Source organism: Nematolebias whitei, chromosome 1 (genome assembly GCF_014905685.2).
Source record: "Nematolebias whitei isolate Nwh7 chromosome 1, NemWhi1, whole genome shotgun sequence".
Taxonomy (NCBI): Eukaryota; Metazoa; Chordata; class Actinopteri; order Cyprinodontiformes; family Rivulidae; genus Nematolebias; species Nematolebias whitei.
In genome coordinates, this window is record NC_056498.1 from 22,984,009 (window position 1) to 23,002,907 (window position 18,899).

At 44.8% G+C, this 18,899-nt stretch overlaps 1 protein-coding gene across 1 annotated transcript in view; it reads right to left on the reverse strand.

Annotated features, from left to right (window-relative positions):
* svep1 (sushi, von Willebrand factor type A, EGF and pentraxin domain containing 1) overlaps positions 1 to 10,335 on the reverse strand; it is a 34,312-nt gene extending 23,977 nt beyond the window's left edge. Inside the window, exons 1-5 of the mRNA XM_037678876.1 lie at positions 10,181 to 10,335; positions 9,264 to 9,936; positions 6,444 to 9,151; positions 3,383 to 3,617; positions 2,943 to 3,098 (exon numbers count right to left, since the gene is read on the reverse strand). Of these exons, the coding sequence (XP_037534804.1) occupies positions 2,943 to 3,098; positions 3,383 to 3,617; positions 6,444 to 9,151; positions 9,264 to 9,936; positions 10,181 to 10,335 (3,927 nt within the window). The remainder of the gene's footprint in view (positions 1 to 2,942; positions 3,099 to 3,382; positions 3,618 to 6,443; positions 9,152 to 9,263; positions 9,937 to 10,180) is intronic.
* Between the last annotated feature and the right edge of the window lie 8,564 nt (positions 10,336 to 18,899).

Here is an 18,899-nt window from a genome sequence, read left to right on the forward strand (position 1 = left end):
ACTAAAAGCAGGAACATGTCTGTTGGTTTATGCCATGAACTTAGCAGATGTTTGAAGCCATTTAACATTTTATCTTAATCATTTCATTTATTCATTCATTTAAAAGAAACAAAACAAATTCATCAAAAAGAAAACATTGAATGAAAACAGTGCAGAAAGAAGAAAAATCGTATATCTGCCACTTATTTAAAAAATATAAAATAGCTTTAAACAATCACTTAAATTAATCACTTTAATATCCACTTTAAAGCTAGGAATAAAAAGAAACATGTTTCATGTTAGCAGAATTTAATTCTAACTTTAAAACGTATCCAACATTAATAAAACTTACCTCAAGTTGCCTTTTTGGACATGGATGCATATATTTGTACAAATTGTACTTGAGAGGAGATTATTACAGCCTCATATAAAATCAATGATGATGATGATATCGGAACTGGATTGGTATCGGACGATATTTAAATTTAGGTATCGGGATCAGATCTGGAAAAAAAAAAAAAGTGGATCGGTGCATCCCTAGTTAGAAGTTGGGCCTGTGATGGGAAAGTCGCAGGTTCACCTCCCGGTACCGTCAACATAAAAAAAATGTGGGTGGAAAAGGTGGAACACCCACACCTCCCTCCACCCTCATTTGCCCCACTCTGGGCCCCTGAGCAAGACCTTTAACTCCCACCATCTGCTCCCTAAAACAGGTCTCTCTTGAAAATGAGTTCTCGTGGCTCAATGAGACTACCTGGATAAATAAAGGTTAAAAAAAAAAAAAAAAAAAAAAGAAGAAATTACGGAAAAGTTCAATTGAGACACACCTTTACTATAACTTTGAGCAAACAAACAATTGTTTTAAGTGATAATCTTGTTAAATTCTTGTTAAAGTCCTCCCGTGCATGCTCTCATGGCTGCCATTTGGCAGCCAATCGATTTTTGGCACAACACCGGCACAGGTTTCCGGGTGGTCAGCGGTGACACATAACAAACGCATCGCGTCAGCGGTGACGAATAGATGCAACTTATACGGCGAAGCGACATATTTACGGTTTTTCCACTTTATTAGACATATTTGGACGATGCGTCTTATACAGTGGTGTGACTTATACGGCGTAAAGTACAGTATACTTACAGGCTCTAATATAGACATAGTTTTGTCTAAATCTTCTCACAAGTGTTGCTGAATGTCCTAATGTCCTAAAACCTGACAAGACCAAGGTCTGTTAACTTGTTGTCAGTAGTGTAATCATGATTGACTGCAGCTGGTAGTTTCTCTTTGCCAGCATAAAAATAATTCATTTGACAGCACTTGCTAGATTAACCAGTACTCATCTGCCATTCTCAGATGAAATGAAATTAGTTAGGATGTTGAGGAACAACCCAGGAACCACCAAGGCTCAAGCCTGTCATGAACAGGAAGCTGCTGGAGGTCACTCCACAGTAAGGCTAGTTTACATTGCTCTGAGTGCTGACCAAAAATAAAGATCCTGCTCCAAAACTGAAACCATCAAGCTTGAATGAAAAATTGCAGCTTTATTTAATTTAATTTCCTTTATTTGACCAGATTTAAAACCCCACTGAGATCAATATCCCATTTGCAAGAGGAACCTAGACAAGCCAAGATAAGACTTTCAAACATGGTGGTAGTAACATTATGGTATGGTACTGTTTGGCTGTCAGTGTCATTGCACAAAGTAGATGAAAGAGAGGATAATAGAAAATTGTTGTGAGTGATTCTTGTTGTATTTTTTATTTTGGTTGTTTTTACAGCTCCCCAGAGGATACAAGCTATTTACATTTTTGAAACAACATGTTTTGCCTTTTCTCAGTTTGTTTGTAAGCAGATTAAGATCTATTTCTAAGCGTCAAAGAGGAAGAAGACCTAGAGCGGACATGAGTCATTTGTTTTCTAAGGCAGAACTCAGTTTTTGTCCATGACAGACAAGAACCAGCTGACTAGGGGCTTGTTTTGCAACTCCACCTACAATGCATGGGATTAGATGACAAATATTGTTAGTTAGCGAACTCATGTCAGATCATGTGCACTCAGTACAACTATTCTCTTGCAATACTTAAAAATATTTTGAATCTTATTTCTTAAAGCCTTACATTTAATTCAATTTCCCATTTAATTCCCCGGGTGCTTACATAGCTGCCCACTGCTCCACCTGGGTGTATCTCAGGTGTGATGGGTTAAATGCAGAGAACTAATTTCACCATTGTATGGGAGCATACAATGATGACAATCTCAGACTTCCCTTCCCTTAACTCCAAACCTTTCCACTTCACCTCAAATCACTAGACAGTTGAAATTAAAACATGGCACGGTGTTCGAACAGCTCAATGATCCCAAACACACATTAACACTGGCTTCTGAATGAAAGAAAAGAGCTAACATTAAACGTTAGTAATGTCCTTTCCACAGCCCCGACCTCAGGGCTATTGAATAGCTCAGTCCATGCCAGGAAATCTAACAATTTTTATCAACCCTACCAATGCTGCCAAGAAGACTGGTCAAATACAGATAAATAATTGTGCCAGAGATTTGCAGATGAATGCAAGAAGTGTGAGGTCAAGATGCAATATGCTAAGGGACCTTTAACCATTTATTAGTGAGAATGCAGTATGATATATAATATGTAGTTGAGCCGGCTTGTTCTGTTTTCATCTCTTTGTGGATTAGAGAAAATCCACAATAAATTCAAACTATTGTTTTGAAAGAAAATTTAAATTGTATTGGCATGTTATCATTCCACCTTGGAAAAAGATGCATTCAAAATAAAAGCCCAAATTCAATGAAACATTCATGAATGATGTGTATGTAAACTTCAGGCCACAACTGTAACAAAGCATCCTAACTATTATTAAACCTAAAAGTTAATTTGACTGTGGTCCTTTGTTTTGTATGCTGTGTTCACTGAGTTGTGTTTAGGTGCCAAACTGATCCTGATGAGCACCTTCCTCTCAAATCCAGGCAGGCAGGAGTACAGGACAAAGTCTCCATAGTTGTAGCTGTCGCCCTCCATGATGCCGTGAAGAAGAGGAGCAGGTTTCTCACACACCACCACCTCGCAGGAAACTGACAAAATGTCCGGAGCCCAGCTTCCACCCATCTTATCACATAGCACATAAAACAAGTCATTAAAGTAAACGTTTACTCAAGGCTTCTCCTGACACGGGGGAAGTCTTTCATGGGTTTATTTGACTAAACAATAATGAATAACAGTTAACGAGCAAAGAGTTTCAGTGAATGTTAATTTGCCATTCACAAAAAATTAAAATAATTCAAAATACGTTTTCCCCATACATCTTTTGTTCTCTGCATAAGGTTAGAAATGAGTTCACAAACTAAACGGGATCAGCAAAGAGACAAATCATTAACCACCATGTTTCCTACCTGGCACTCGGCTAGAGCTGAACCCTGCATGTAGAAGCCAGGAAGGCATGAGAGGTTGATGGTGCCCCCAACAGGAGTGAGCTCCTTCCCGCTGATCACCAAATGTGGGGTGGAGACGTTACTGGGTAATCGACAGGAGATGGGGCGGCACTGGATGCTGGGTTTGGACCAGTTGCCGTCACTCTGGCAGGACAGAGAATGTGTCTTTGTAGCTGGTTCGAATCCATCCTCACATCTGGCGAGCAGGAGACACGCAGAAAAGAAAAAGTAATAAGATTTACAAAACAATAACAATGTTCTTTATAACGTCCTATCCTTTTTGTAAAAAATAAAAATAATAACTAACTTTAACCTACACTATAAAAGGAATGAAATCTAGCACAAATAGTATAGAAATATGTGTTTGGTTGAAGTTTTCTTTATTGTAACATTGTCTTTTGCCAATAAAAGTCTGTTATTTCCCCAAATGATGCCACGTTTGTGTGGAAAATGCAGGTGTTGGTGAGCAGCAGAGATGAGCTTGTGCGTTGCACTCACAAAAAACTTGCCAGATCTTCGCTGGCAATGACAAACAGCTTACTCTACTACTGACTTTTGTATGGTGTTCTTGATTTGATTGGATGATTGAAGTCTGAAGAAAGCAATGTAGCAATTAATTTGTAAAAAGAAAAACAGGGGCCTCAATACCATGAGGAAGAACCATACACAGCCACAGCCTAGCACCTCATCCCCATGCCTCTCACTAGCTTGGTCACACACTGATGTGGGGTGGTATCCAATTTTTCAACCAGCATTTATTTGTCCCAAAGTCAGCCAGCATGGTTGTGTGGGCCACTCTGGAATGAACAGCAAACCCAAACAGATCCCTCTGAGGTTAGGGCTGCAGGCAGGCCATTCCAATCTCTCTACTCTCAAACTCTGGAGGTAGTCTGTGATACACTACTCTCTGTGGGAGCAAGCATTTTCATCTTGGAGGATAAAGACCTTCTTTTTCTTCTTCGTAGGTTTTCTTTGGCAGTTGGCAAACAACATATGGTGTGCATTACTACCACCAACAGGCATGGAGTGTGGGTCAGAATGTCTATCCATTATCTGGCATGTACAATTTTTTTTAAAATTAATCTCTATTTAACCAGGCAAATCCCACTGAGATCACAGATCTATTTTGCAAGGAAGGACTGGGCCTGAAGGCAGCCTAATATGCATGTTTTTGGTAATAGATTTGCATTCAGGCCTAAAAAATCCGATCCGGCCTGAGCCCATATGCATTGTATCCGGGCCTGATCTGACCTGACTAATTAACTCTAATTAGAGGCCTGAACCCAAAGCAAACCCGACATGCTATTTCAATTAAGCTCTTACTGCTTTTGCAAGCAAATCAATTTGACATGATAGTTTAAAAAATGTATTTCAAAGTAAAGAAGATATAAAATTTCTTGTTTATTAACAAGTCACCATATGGATATTTTTTATATTAACATACAAAATGAATAGCCTAAAAAAAATCAACTATAAAGACAGGCTATTATATAGATGAACAAAAATATTTTTAGAGAAAAATTATTTGGAAAAATATAGAACAAGGCTGTTTTAATTAAGACCTAAAAGAAAGTTGTGCAAAATTAACCTGAGTCACACTGTCGCTGATGATGGAGTGATTTAACCTAAACCCAAGCAAAGCAGGGCGGGGGTGGGGGGCACATGCGCAATTAGTTGTGCAATGCACCAGTGCTACTCTCTCTTTTCACAGTCTGATTAACTTCTGCACTCTATTTTGCCATTGTATGGGAACATACAATGATGACAACAAATAGCACTTTAACATTTTTCAGTCAGGTCATCTGGACAGTTTCTTTTGTGTGCTGAAACGTTTCGCCTTCGATCCGGAAGGCTTCATCAGTGAAGGAAACACACAATAAAACTGATTCTTCCCCCAACAGCTTGCTCCAAAGTGGAACAAACCAGTTCTGCTTGTGATAAGATGATCTCTTTGGTATGCCCCTTTCTCCATTGCCGGCCCTCTTCCTTGTTGACAGTCTTGTCAAACTGGTTGAAAACAACAAAGTCCATGCTCAATAATCCAGGTATACAATCCAACATTTTTCAGTCAAGTCATCAGGACAGTTTCTTTCTTTTTTTTTTTTTTGTGCTGAAATGTTTCGCCTTCAATCCGGAAGGCTTCATACATAGCACTTTACTTTCTTTCATTCCTCATCCTCAACATAGTAAACTTACTGCCTCCTCCTCTACAAGTAGTAGATAGTAGTACACAATTTTATATTGTGAGTTTTCTTTGTGCTGTATGATCCTTAAAACTGCACCACAGAAACTCGACCCGGCCCGCCCATCAAGCACATAGTTTTAGCCTGACCCAGCCCTCATTTCGGATCGGGCTCGGATCGGGCCATAAATCGCAACCCTAGTGTGTACTGGTATGTCATTTATAATCATATTCTATTAATTGGCTTTGTTTTCCTGAAGAACCTAACAAAATTTTTTGAGTACTTTTACTTCCTGGCTATTTTTGTAGTATATTTATGACATTGAATGTTTCTTCTAATCTTTCTAATTTGTCCATCACGCATCTTCTCTCCCTCTCATATCACTGGCATATTAAAATCACATGCTCTACATTCCCTCTCTCCACAATGTTGACAACTTCCCGTTTCATGTTGATATATTCTGAGGTGTATTGTTAAAGGATAGCATTCGGTCCCAGTCTGTGGAGATATGGGATTGCTCGCAGGTGCTGACAATCAGGTGCCAATCAAGCATTCTATTGTCAACACTGGGGTACCAAAATCCCAAAACAAGAGTCTGTAACAGAATAAGTTCTTTGGCATTGGCAGACAAGCCTTGGCAAGGTGTTCATGGGTGTAAGCTATATACTCAACTTTGCTACTCAACCTCCAAAATATTTTTCTTACAAATGTGGCACCGTTTCAGTGGAAATAAACAGGCTTTCCAACTGTATGAAATTTATTGTCAAGAAGCATTGTTACTACAAATAAATAATCAACCAAACATAATGTTTCTTACTTGTTGAGCTTTGTTTAGTTACCTGTAGGTGATCTTGTTTGGGAAGGTGAAAATATCTCCATCCATTTGAGCGTGAGCTACCATAGGTGGTTTCCCACAGCTTACTGGCTCACAGAGAAATCTGGGTCCTCCCCAGCTGCCATCTCGTCCACAAGAGAGGTGGGGAGACCCTTTGAGTAGGTAGCCGAGTTGACACCTGTATGTCACTGTGTCTGGAAATTTGGCAACCCCACCCTGTAAGATGGCGTTCAGAATCACAGGTGGGGCAACACTGCACCTCCCTTTGCCACACACAGGCACCCCTGGGCTCCACATTCCTCCTTTCTCACACACTGCCTGAGAAGGACCCAGCAGTTTGTGGCCTTCGTTACACTGGAACTGAACTTGATTTCCACAGGCCCGGCCATTCCCCAAAACCCTACCAAACTGAACTTCAGGTGGGGGGCATGCACAGGGCTGACACTGAGGCACAGAGCCTACCCAGAAGCCTTGAGAGGAGCACTGCAGCATGGGATCCCCAACAACCTCGTAACCTTCAAAACACACGTACTCTACTACATCATTGTAGTTGAAGCTGGAGCCATTTACAAAGCCGTGACTGATGTCCTCAGGTGGGTCACAGCTAATGATGTCACAATGAGGTAGGGGTTTGTCCCAAAGTCCATTTGACTGACAAGCAAGTGTGGCATCTCCATTTAGCTTGTATCCTTCATCACATTCATACTTAACCTTGTTGTTATAGCCAAACTGCAACCCTAACATGTGGCCATTGGGTATGGGGGAAGGTTTACCACAAAGGACTGGTACACAAGTAGGGGATTTTTGGCTCCAGGTACCATCAGCCTGACAAACACTTCTAGACTTCCCTTTTAAATGAAAACCAGGCTGACAGCTCAGTTCTATTTCACTATTATAGCTGTAATCTCTACCTAAAATTGTTATATCACTAGGCACCTCTGGAGGGCCACAAGACACTAGCTCACAGAGTGGCTTTGGACCATTCCATTTTCCATCTGCCTGGCAGGCGATGGTGTCACTACCCCTCAGAACAAATCCAGGATTACACTCAAAGTGCAAAACTTCAGGGTAAACAAATTCCCCACTGTGAGCTGTGCCATTAGTGATAGTTCCTGGATCGCCACAGAATATGGGTTGACAAACTGGGGCATCACTAGTCCACAGTCGACCTGATACACACTGCCTCACAGGCTCCCCCACCAGCTTATAACCCTCCTCACACGAATATCTGACTGAGCTGCCAAGCGAAGTATCAGTTACATTCACCCAGCCATGCTCTGGAATGGGTGGGGTCTCACATTCTGCTGGAACACATGATGGGGCTGTCCCATTCCACCCCCCGTCCTCCTGACACATCAACCTGGTCTGGCTGCTGATGTTGTGACCTGGGTGACAACGGTACTCAATCACTGTCCCATGGAGGAAGTTCAAATCTATGGGTGAAGATGTTATGGAGTCTCTGGAATCAGATTTGGGCACTCTGACATAATCCCCAAAGTCAATATGAGGAGGCAGACCACAGTCTGATGGCACACACACAGGAACAGAACTGGACCAGCCAAACTCCTCGCAAGTAAGATGATCATGGCCTAAAAGCTGAAAACCTGGAAAACAGCTGTAGAAAATAGTGATGCCAAAACTGTGATCCTGACCTTCTACAAAACCGTTTTCAATTGGTTGGGGTGGAGTGCAGGAAATCTGCACGCAAGCAGGCGGCTCTGAGTCCCATTCTCCGTTAGCCAGGCACCTGATACTCTCTGGGCCTTGTAGGCGGAAACCACGACGACAGGAGTAGGTGGCACTATGACCAAACTGGAGTTTTCTATAAACCACTTTCCCGTTGGGTATCTGTTTAGGGACGGGGCATTCAACTGGACGGCAAGAAGGCACGCCACCAATCCAGATTCCCTTCTCTCCACAGAGGACAGTGGAGTTGCCTATTAGATTATATCCAGCCTTGCAAGTGTACAGAGCTTTGCTGAGGTACATCAAACCCTGGACATCAACAATACCATTTGAAACCTCCACAGGCTGAGGACATTCAACTGGGATACATTCTGGGTAAGGAGTACTCCATTGCCCACTGGCTAAACAGGAAACAGAGGCTTCTTTTCTTAACGTAAAACCACCTATGCATGTGTAGGTAACCATGGAGCTAAACGAGAATGGAGAAGAGGCTGTGGACAGACTGCCAAATGTAACTTCAGGTGGTGGGTCACAGAATACTTGTGTACAGACTGGAAAAGTGTTGTTCCACTCCTGAGAAGGGGTGCAGCGGAGGATATGAGCCCCCTCCAGGATATAACCATCCTCACAGGATAACTCCACTGTTCCAGATTCAGAGTCTAAACTTTTTAGGACTAGGTGGTTCTCCTCTAGTGGAGGCTCTGGACATTTGACTGGAGAGCAACGTGGAGGCTTTGTCTTATCCCACGTTCCATACTTGAGACAGGTCCAGACAGCATCCCCAGCCAACTCATAACCCTCGTCGCAGAGATATTTCACTTTGTGGCCCACATGGAAGTCAGAACCTCTGTAGTGTCCATGGAGGACGTCTGGAGGAGGGTCACAGGTCAAAAGGACACAGGTGGGAGGGTCGTTGCTGGACCATTGTCGGTTGGCTTGACAAACTCGCTCCTGTCGACCAACTAGTCTGTAGCCTGCATTACAGGCATATGTCACCTTGTTATTAAAAGTGTATCGGCCTCTGACCTAAAAAAAATAGACAATCATATGAGATGATTTGTTTATATACTCAAAAGAGGGATTAAAAAGTGTTTATTTATTTAGAATGTGTTTATTTGTGTTAGCTTTCAATGCTCACCTGGATGTAACCATTTATGAGTATAGGAGGAGCCGAGCAGGACACAGGTACACAGGTAGGCAGAACTCCTCCCCATTCTCCACTAGCCTTGCAGGTCCTCCTTTTCTCTCCTCGAATCAGGTAGCCCGTCTCACAGCTGTATGCAACCACAGCTCCAAAGCTGTAATTTGTTCCTCTCACATAGCCTCGATCAATACTGTCTGGTTTGGAACACCTCACCGGCACACAGCCTATTTCAAACGGTGAAGGCTCCCATGCCCCTCCCATTAAGCATCTGAGTGTGGCTGTAGTGTTCAACATGAAGCCCTCTTCACACTTATAGCTCACTTCTGTGTTGCTAGCATATTTGGGTTTGTTGAATGAATCTAAAATGGCATGCGGTGGGTTAGGTGGACGTAAGCAGAAGTTGGCAATGCATAGAGGGGTCTCCATGCCATCAGGGGGGACCCACATACCCTGAGCATTACACATTAGCTTAGAGTTGTTGCTGGCTGTGTATCCATCTGTGCAGTAGTAGCTGGCAGTGTCTCCAAACAACTTGTGGGTCTCATGGGGCACAGCGTGGTCGATAGTGGGTGGCGGTCCACAGGAGCGAGGCACACACTGGAGAAAGTCTTCACTCCATTGACCACTTGGTAGACATTCTCTGGTCTCAGGGCCAATTAGGGTGTAGCTACATGTGAAGAAAATCATTAGAGATGAGCAAACAAATATCAGATCATAAATAGTTTCCAACAGTTACAGTAAAATCTGTTTTTACAATCTAATGACACGGATGATAAAGATTTTGACACAAGGAATACCAAAAGTGGTGCAAAGAAAATCCAAATGTGTCAAATGCAGCAGCCAAAGTTCCTAATGAGCATTATTTCAGGTGACATGCCTAAACAACTTCGTAGACTCAAATTCACATTTACCCTTCTTTGCAGACATAGTGCACCTTGCTTCCTACTTCATAGTTCTCTACGACGATTTCAGCATCTGCTAGCGCTGGAGGCTTGCTGCACAGGACGCTCACACATCGAGGGGTGGGCCAGCTCCACTCCCCCGTCGCTTCACAAACCAACTTCATAGAGCCCTGTGGTCTTCAAAACAACATGCTGCTAAGTGTAGACAGTCACACTATGGGGTCTTTAGTTTCCCAGATAAATAAAATTAACAAATATTACCATACCTGTATCCCTCTACGCAGGTGTAGTTGACAGTGGAGAGGTAAGTGTTTGTGTGGAAAGTGTAGTCTGCGTGTTCCACCCTTGGCGGCCCCCCACAGGTTACCGGGTAACAAACAGGTGGTGTACCGCTCCATCTGAGGGTGGAGAGACACTGGAACTCGTAGGGTATCTGAGGCAGGTAGCCCTTCTTGCAGCTGAGGAGCAACAAACAACAATCTTATATGTTTTTCTTCACAAAATACTACCATCTACTTCTGTAACGGTGACACCTGGTACTGTGTGATGGAAACGATACCTGAAAGTCACCTTGCTGCCATAGGTGAAGTTGTTTCCCTTCATGACAGAGTTCTCTGGGACAGCTGGCGTCGGGCAGGAGAGGGCTACATTGAGAAAGTGATTAGTAACCAATGATTTACTACACTTTATTTCCATGATTAGATGCGGTTTTCATTCCTGCTATGAATTGTTTTGGTAAAACTTTAACAAATCTTGGTGAGTTAATTTAAATTTAAGGACAGTTCTATTTCCATAGGCTTCGCCTTTTAAGGCTATCGCTAGTGGGTTTATCCCTAGGCGCGCAGCACAGCACTGAAAACTTTAGTCCACGCCCACCTACTGTGTGGGCCTCATCCCCGGTCTGTATAAATTACGGTGAGACCGGGTAATCAGCTCCCATTTTTTCTTGAGCCAGCTAGCTAGCACTGTCAGAAGAACGAAAAAGGAAAAGTTGTACAACTTTGACTGGCACAACCTTTGCTAAGGATGCCTGGGTCTCCGCCATGCAAACCTCCTGCCGTCCCGGTGAGCTCCTCATCCCCGAGGAGAAGCAGAGACGAGCAGCCTTGTTCAAGGTAAGCTCCGAGGAGTGCTTTTCCGTGGCGGGCCGCTACCCGCTGGACGACGCTATCGCCGCTTCTAACATTTTTTTTCCTCGCGGTAATCGAATGATTTCCTCGAAAAGGCGATTTTAGCAGCAGCCCCGCTGAATGTTTTTCTGTGGACGGCCGCTACTAGCTGGACGACGCCACCGCCTTTTCTAACGTGTTTTTTTCCTCGAGGTGAATCAGATGATTCCCTCAAAAAAGGCGTTGTTGACAGCAGCTCCGCTGAGTGTTTTTTTTCTGTGGCGGGATGCTATGCGCAGGACAACGCCACTGCCTTCTTTGACGCAGAGTCACACAGTGAATCGAATGATTCCTCAGAGAAAGGCGATGCGGAGCTGCCCCCTCCCTCCTGGAGAGCGTAGTGATGGAAGCCGAGCGGCCGAGCGGATGCTCAGTCACCTCGGATCTTCTCACGTCGGTGACCACACCGCTCCCAGCCGTCGGCGCCCTTCTCTCGGAGCTACCTGGCATAATCCAGGAAGATGTTAACACAAGGGACTTTCTGTCTCTCGCCTCCCTCCACCCTGATCGGATGATCTGGCGGCAAGGTTGGCTCCGCCCCGGATCGTCACCCTGACCCCATCTGGCCTTGCTGTACAGCTGTGACGTCACAATGGAACAAGGCTGCAGCTGGGCCTGGCAAGCTGAAGACATCTGTCTTCGCCTCAATCTCCAGAGTGGAGGGTTTTACCGATCGGTGGTTTTCCCTCGGTCCTCCCCCCACGGAGCCAAGCCTGGCAGTGGCACTCGGGGCAAAAGCTTCCAGGACGGACTAGCAACCTGTCCCTCCAGGGAAGCGTGACCAGATGGTGACAAGGTCTCCAACCGAGCTCACCAGTGCTCATTCCAGACGGCCGCAGCAAACAACAATGTCGCCCTGCTGGCCTACAGCATCTCTAAAAGGCTGGAGGAAGCAGACCTGCTGGAGGAGACAAAGAGCTCTCTCTGTAAAGCTTCTGATGTCATCTTAAACATGAGCCACCTCTGTGGTCTGCCTGTCCCGCATCGCCGCTGATCATGACCATGATCCAAAGGACCACTTGGCTCCGCCTCGCGCCATCCTTGTCCGATAGGCTGCAGTAAGACCTGCTGGAGGGCCCCATCACCCCAGAGGCTCTGTTCGGGGCCAACTTCAGGACCATCCCTGAGAAATCGCAGAGGTCTGAGGAGGTCTCAGAGACTGTACACCATCTGGTGACGTCACAGTCCTTCTCTCGCCCCTCCGGCTGCTGGAGGGACCGCCTTGGCCAGCAACAGCAGCAGAGGTGCTCCACAGCTGCGGCAGCGACTTCATGCCCCGCTCCTCCGCTGGCCCCTTCCACCAGGTAACAGACCCTTGAGGGGAAGGTATGTGTTTTTTGATGATGTATGTTTTTGATATAAAACAAAAACACCTCTGAAAGTAAAGATTTCATCTGAGACTGTCAGATCAGCTGAGCTCACAGCTGCCTCTCTTCACACATTCCCCACACAGAATGAGCCAGTAACCTTTAAACAGCGTTTTAAATGGCATCGCAGTTCAGTAAATATCACAAACACTCGCCTGCCACGTCAGCTAAAATGATGTTTTGTCAGCAGACCGAATCTGGTAAAATCTCTTGTTTTTCAGCCAGAGCCCATTTTTAATTTCTGCTGTTTTCTGCCCACTCACAGCGCAGCGGGAGTAAACATGTTTCTCCACGACAGCTGCAGCCTCCACCGAAATGGCGTCTCACCCAGAAAGCGCTCACGCCTTCTCTCAGTGCGCGCCGGCTCATCTTAGCTCTATGTGAGACCGCAGCCTGGGCTCAGCACATGGGCACACATACAACCCTTTTTTCTGTCGGACCCTCCTTGGGTTCCCCCCGGAGAATCTCCGGAGCGAGTGATGGCAGTAAGGATTTTTAGTCTGGTTGAGGTTCATGAGAAACATGACACAACACAAATGCATGCCCGCTCTCCGAGCGTTACTCAGAGTGGCAACGAGTGTGTTCCCTGGACAGATGGACGGACCGTCTGATCGGAAGGGATTACACGCTGCAGTTCGCAGCTCAACCCCACCTTTCAGAGGGATTCTAGAGACGGTTCTGTCTTCTCCAGAACAGAGCTCATCTCTCGTCAGAAGGTCAGGAATTTCTGATGAAAAACGTGATTTCCAGAGTTCCCAACGGAGAGGAAAATGTTTTTTTTTTCCTCCCACTACTTCCTGGTTCTGATAAAAAACCGGAGGGATGAGACCCATTCTCGACCTGTTCATGTTCAGCAATTCAATCATGGGGAGACAATTCCACATGCTGACAAACAGCTGCTGGAGAACTTCACCAGAACGACTGGTTTTCCCCTCCATAGATCAGAAGAGCGCATATTTTCAAATTTCCATAATTCTGAAACACCCCACGCACATTCTCGAAATGCTTGGAGACGGCTCTGCAGTCGATACACATGGCAGGAATGAGAAATCTTTTTATCTGGACGATCTGCTCTTATTAGCTTGGTCCAGTTAGAAAACAGTCGCACAGACCAAAACGCTAGTGTTACACCTGCTAAACCTGGGGTTTCTATAAACTGGGAAAAAACCTCTGTTCGTCTGTCCCAGATGATTGTTTATCTGGAAATGGAGCTAAACTCAACTACAATGAGAGCCCGTTTATCACAGCTGAGAGCCGAAGCTCTGTCAGCTCAGCTCCTCTGTGTCAAACCCAGCTCCGCCGTGTCAAACCCTGCAGCATAGTGACAGTTTGCTTGTTATGCGACTCCTGGGACGATGTCAGCGGCCCACATCGTGGTTCCGCTGGGCCTACTTCACATGAGACGCCTTCAGAGATGGTTCGCCTGCCTGCGCACAGATCCTGTGCGCCAGAAGAGGTGGATTATCTTTGTGCCCCCCTCCATGAGAACCGATCTGAATCACTGGGGAAACCCTCTCATTCTGTCAGAGGGAGTTCCCATTAGCAGGCCTACGTCACACCTCTCAGTTTTCACAGACGCGTTCCTGTCAAGCTGGGAGGAATGTGTCTGTCCCAAACTGTGGGCGCACAGTGGCTGGACCACATGTCGCTTCACATAAATGTGCTAGAATGTTTTTATGGTCTGAAACGTGACTCAGCATTTTGCCCCTGCTGCAGGATCAGCATTTTCTGATCCACACAGACAACAAGGTGACGGCAGTTTACATAAACCGTCAGGGAGACGTGCGCTCAGCCCAACTGTTACGCATCGCGAAACAGCTGTTGTGTTGGGCACACAGAAACCTGCTCCCCATCAGTGCAGTGTACATTCCCAGCGTCCTGAAGCGAGCGGATATCATGTCGAGGAGCGGTCCCCGCCACAGAGACTGGAGCCTCCATCCCGAGCTGATTTCTCGGATTTGGAGCAGGTTTGACTGAGCAGCAGTGGATCTGTCCGCCACACGGGAGAACGCCCAGTGTCAATTATGGTTCTCACTGAGCCCATGAGATGACTCACCGTTAGGAGTGGATGCCTTCGCTCACAGCCCGTGGCCAAAAATGTTCCTTTATGCGTTCCCTCCAGTCCTGTCAATTTCACGGACCCTGGACCGGGTATGGGAGGAAGAACCGCCAGTCATCCTCGTAGCTCCCGAACGCATATGCGCTCTGTGGTTCCCGAATTTGCAGCAACTGATATCGGGTCGGACATGGAAACTGCTGGGGGGGGGGGGGGCACTCTCCTCCAGGCAGGAAGAGCGATCAGGAGTTACCCAGAAATAGGTCAGCATCTTTGGGTCTGTCCGCTGGGCCTCCTACAGCATGTGGTGCGTACGTTCAGGGCGCACGAGCTGCTTCCACCACAACGCTGTACACATCAAGTGGACAGGTTTTCAGTGCTGGTGTGCAGAGAAAGGCGTGAAGGCCATCTCATGGCCACTAGATGGCATGGTGTCTTTTCTGCAGCAGCTGATGGACAGAGATCTAGCGTTCAGCACAATTAAAACTTATGCTGCAGCTATTTCTTCCTGTCATGAGGACTTCGGTGACAAAACAGTTCTTAATCACCTGTTGATGAAGCGTTTCCTGAAAGGTGTACAGAGACACAGACCGGTGTCACGTCCACTAGCTCCACAGTGAGACCTAATGATGGTCCTGCACGCTCTGATCAAAGCTCCTTCTGAGCCTTTAGATCAGGTTTCACTTAAATTTATGTCATTTTAAACAGCCCTGCTGTTAGTTCTGACATCAGCAAAGAGAGTGAGTGTTTGTTTGCTCTCTCTGTTGCTCCCTCATGTCTCAGAATTCAAGCTGACGGCAGTTCAGCTGTACTGCTTTTTAACCCTGCTCTGAAAACCATCACAAGCTCATTCAGATCGAGAGTGATAACCTTAGATAGGTTTTATCCTCTTCCTCATAATTCTGAGGAGGAAGCAACATCTCACCTCCTTCTGTCCCATGCGCGCATTTTTCATGTTATGTAGTGCACACGGCCGCACTGCGCCGCTTTCAGCATATGTTCGTGCATTACTGGGACAGCTCTTCAGGACGTCCTCTATCCACCAGGCGCCTCTCACACTGGTTGTGTGAGGCTATTTCTGAAGCTTACAGTTCATCTGGACTGGATCCTCCAGAGAATCTCAGCACATTCCACCAGAGGGTTTTCATCCTTCATGGCTCTGCATGGAGGGATGACAGTGGAGGATATTTGAATGGTGGCTGCCTGGTCATCACCATGTTCAATTATTTGTTTTTATCTACGTGATGTTTCTACTTTCTCCATGACCCATTCTGTTCTCAGGGTTCTGACAGATTATTATTTGTTTCCTGGAGCTTCACTTTTGAGCTCACACCTGCCTGCATGCAGTCGCAATGTGAGATATTTATTATCAGTCACAAGTTCATGACTGCTGATTTTATCGTTATTAACCGGTTCATCCTGAGGAGCTGTTGGTCTGCTCTGTTTATCGTTACACTATTACAATTCGTATCCTCCATTGTTCCTATTCATAGCAGCAGGTCTGCTATCTCAGCCTTTTTTCCACACCAGAGATCTTTTCTCCGGTGCCCTCCTACACATGGAGCACGCAATTACGCAGCGCGTAATTACGCACACAGAAGGCTGAGTGATGAGCGGAGAGAGCGGAGATCTGACACGTTGCAAGAGGAAGCTTCTCCTGCAGCTGTGGGCTGCACAAATGTGCAGCAGGTGCTAATTAATTTAAAAAATATATATTTTAAATAAAATTCCATATCGATCGTGTGGCTCATCTATCAATCAGCCAATTGTGTCATGTCCAATCTTACTTTGAAAAACCACAATAGAGCAAGTCCGTGAAAAATGAACCACTAAGTAGTAAGGGACTACTATAATGTGTATACATAGGTAATGGTAATTATGTTAATTGTTCTCTGACTTAAATACAAAAAGACAGGATGTAAGTTTTGCCATTACAGATGCTTTAGATACATTTCAAAAAGAGGTTAAAATTTTGTGTTTTTTTATACCATACCATACCAATTTATTTATATAGCACTTAAAACAGCAACAAGGCCAACCAAAGTGCTGTACAAAAGAACACAAACATGCACAGCGGACAGGAAAACATAAAATAGAAATACAGATACAAATAGCAGCAGAAGCTAACTAAAATGGCCAACAGAGTAGAGAACAGACCGGACCAAAACAAATCACACCATGTTAAAGGCAAGCGAATAGAAGTGGGTCTTCAAGCGAGACTTAAAGACTGAGAGTGTGGGAGCCTGCCGGACACTCAGTGGCAACTCATTCCACAGTCGTGGACCTGCAACAGAGAAAGCCCTGTCACCTCTGAGCTTACGACGGGTTTCTGGGACTGAGAGAAGCATCTGGTCTGCTGACCTCAGAGAGCGCGGTGGGACATATGGCTGCAGAAGATCAGTGAGATAGGATGGGGCGGAACTGTTCAGTGATTTAAAAACATACATGAGAATTTTGAAATGGATCCGAAGGTGAATGGGTAGCCAGTGCAGGGAGGCCAAAACTGGCGTGATGTGCTCTCTATAGCCTGTACCAGTTAAAAATCGGGCTGCAGCATTTTGGACCAGTTGTAGACGAGCAATGGAGGACTGACTGATTCCAAACAGAAGTGAATTGCAGTAATCAAGCCTAGATGTTATGAAGGCATGGATCACTGTCTCAAGGTTCTTTTTGTTGAGTATAGGCTTCAGCTTAGACAGCCGTCTCAGCTGAAAAAAACAGGATTTGACCATCATGTTTACGTGACTGTTGAGTTTTAAGGACGGGTCCATTATCACCCCCAGATTAGTCACCTTTTGTTTCTCTAGCGGGGCTAGAGAGAATAGGTCAATGTCATAGTTCATGAGTGAGCCACTGGGATGGAACAGCATGACTTCAGACTTCTTCTCATTGAAGCTTAAGAAGTTTAAAGCCATCCAGTCCCGGATGTCAGCCAGGCAGTCAAGAAGAGGCTGAATAGAGCGTATGCTTCTTTTATGTATAAGACAGCTTCAAACCTTCAAACCCCACATATATAACAAACTGTTTGGTGTTTTCCTTTAAAACATCATCAGCACAGCATAGACAATAGTGGTCTGAACGTAACAGACTGGAACAGACTGAGTAAGGCCACCTCCCTTTCCTCTGGGGGGAAATATGTGGATCAGAGCCAAAATGGAGGCTGTGCAGCAGTTAGGCCTTTCAGCTCATTGTTCAGTGGAAAACAAAGACAGCTGCAGATGTAATCACCCCTTCATAACATTGTCTTATGATAAGGCTTTATGTGTGTCTGCATCTGTGTACTGAATGTGTGTAGTGCTTATTTGTTTCTGTTTTCTCAAGTGTATCAGTCATCTGCACCTCACAGAATTATATTTTGTTTAGTGTTGTGTACTTTATGCATTATACTGGTTATGATCCAGGTATACATATCCAAACGTTTTCAGTCAGGTCATCTGGATAGTTTCTTCTTTTTTGTACTACTACTTCTACAACTACTACTACTACTACCACTACTACTACTACTACTACTATTACTATTATCACAACTACAACTACAACTACTCCCACTAACAAAGCCCATGCTCAATAATCCAGGTATACAATCCAACAATTTTCAGTCAGGTCATCTGGACAGTTTCTTCTTTTTTGTACTACTACTACTACTACTACTACTACTACTACTACTACTACCACTACTGCTACTACTACTACCACCACTACTACTACTACTACCACTACTGCTACAAATACTACTACTACTACTACCACTACTGCTACAAATACTACTACTACCACTACTGCTATTACTACTACTACTACCACCACTACTATTTCTAACACTAATACCAATACTATTACTACCACTACTGCTACTACTATTACCACTATAACACTAATACCACTACTATGCTACTACTGCTACTACTACCACCACTACTACTACTACTTCCACTACCACCACTATTACTACCACTACTACTACTACTACCACTACTTTTACTACCACCACTACTACTACCACTACTATTATCACTACAACAACTACTAGTACTGCCACTACTACTACCACCTACCACTACTACTACTACCACTACTAGCACTATTACCACTACTACTACTACTACTACTACTACTACTACTACTACTACTACTAC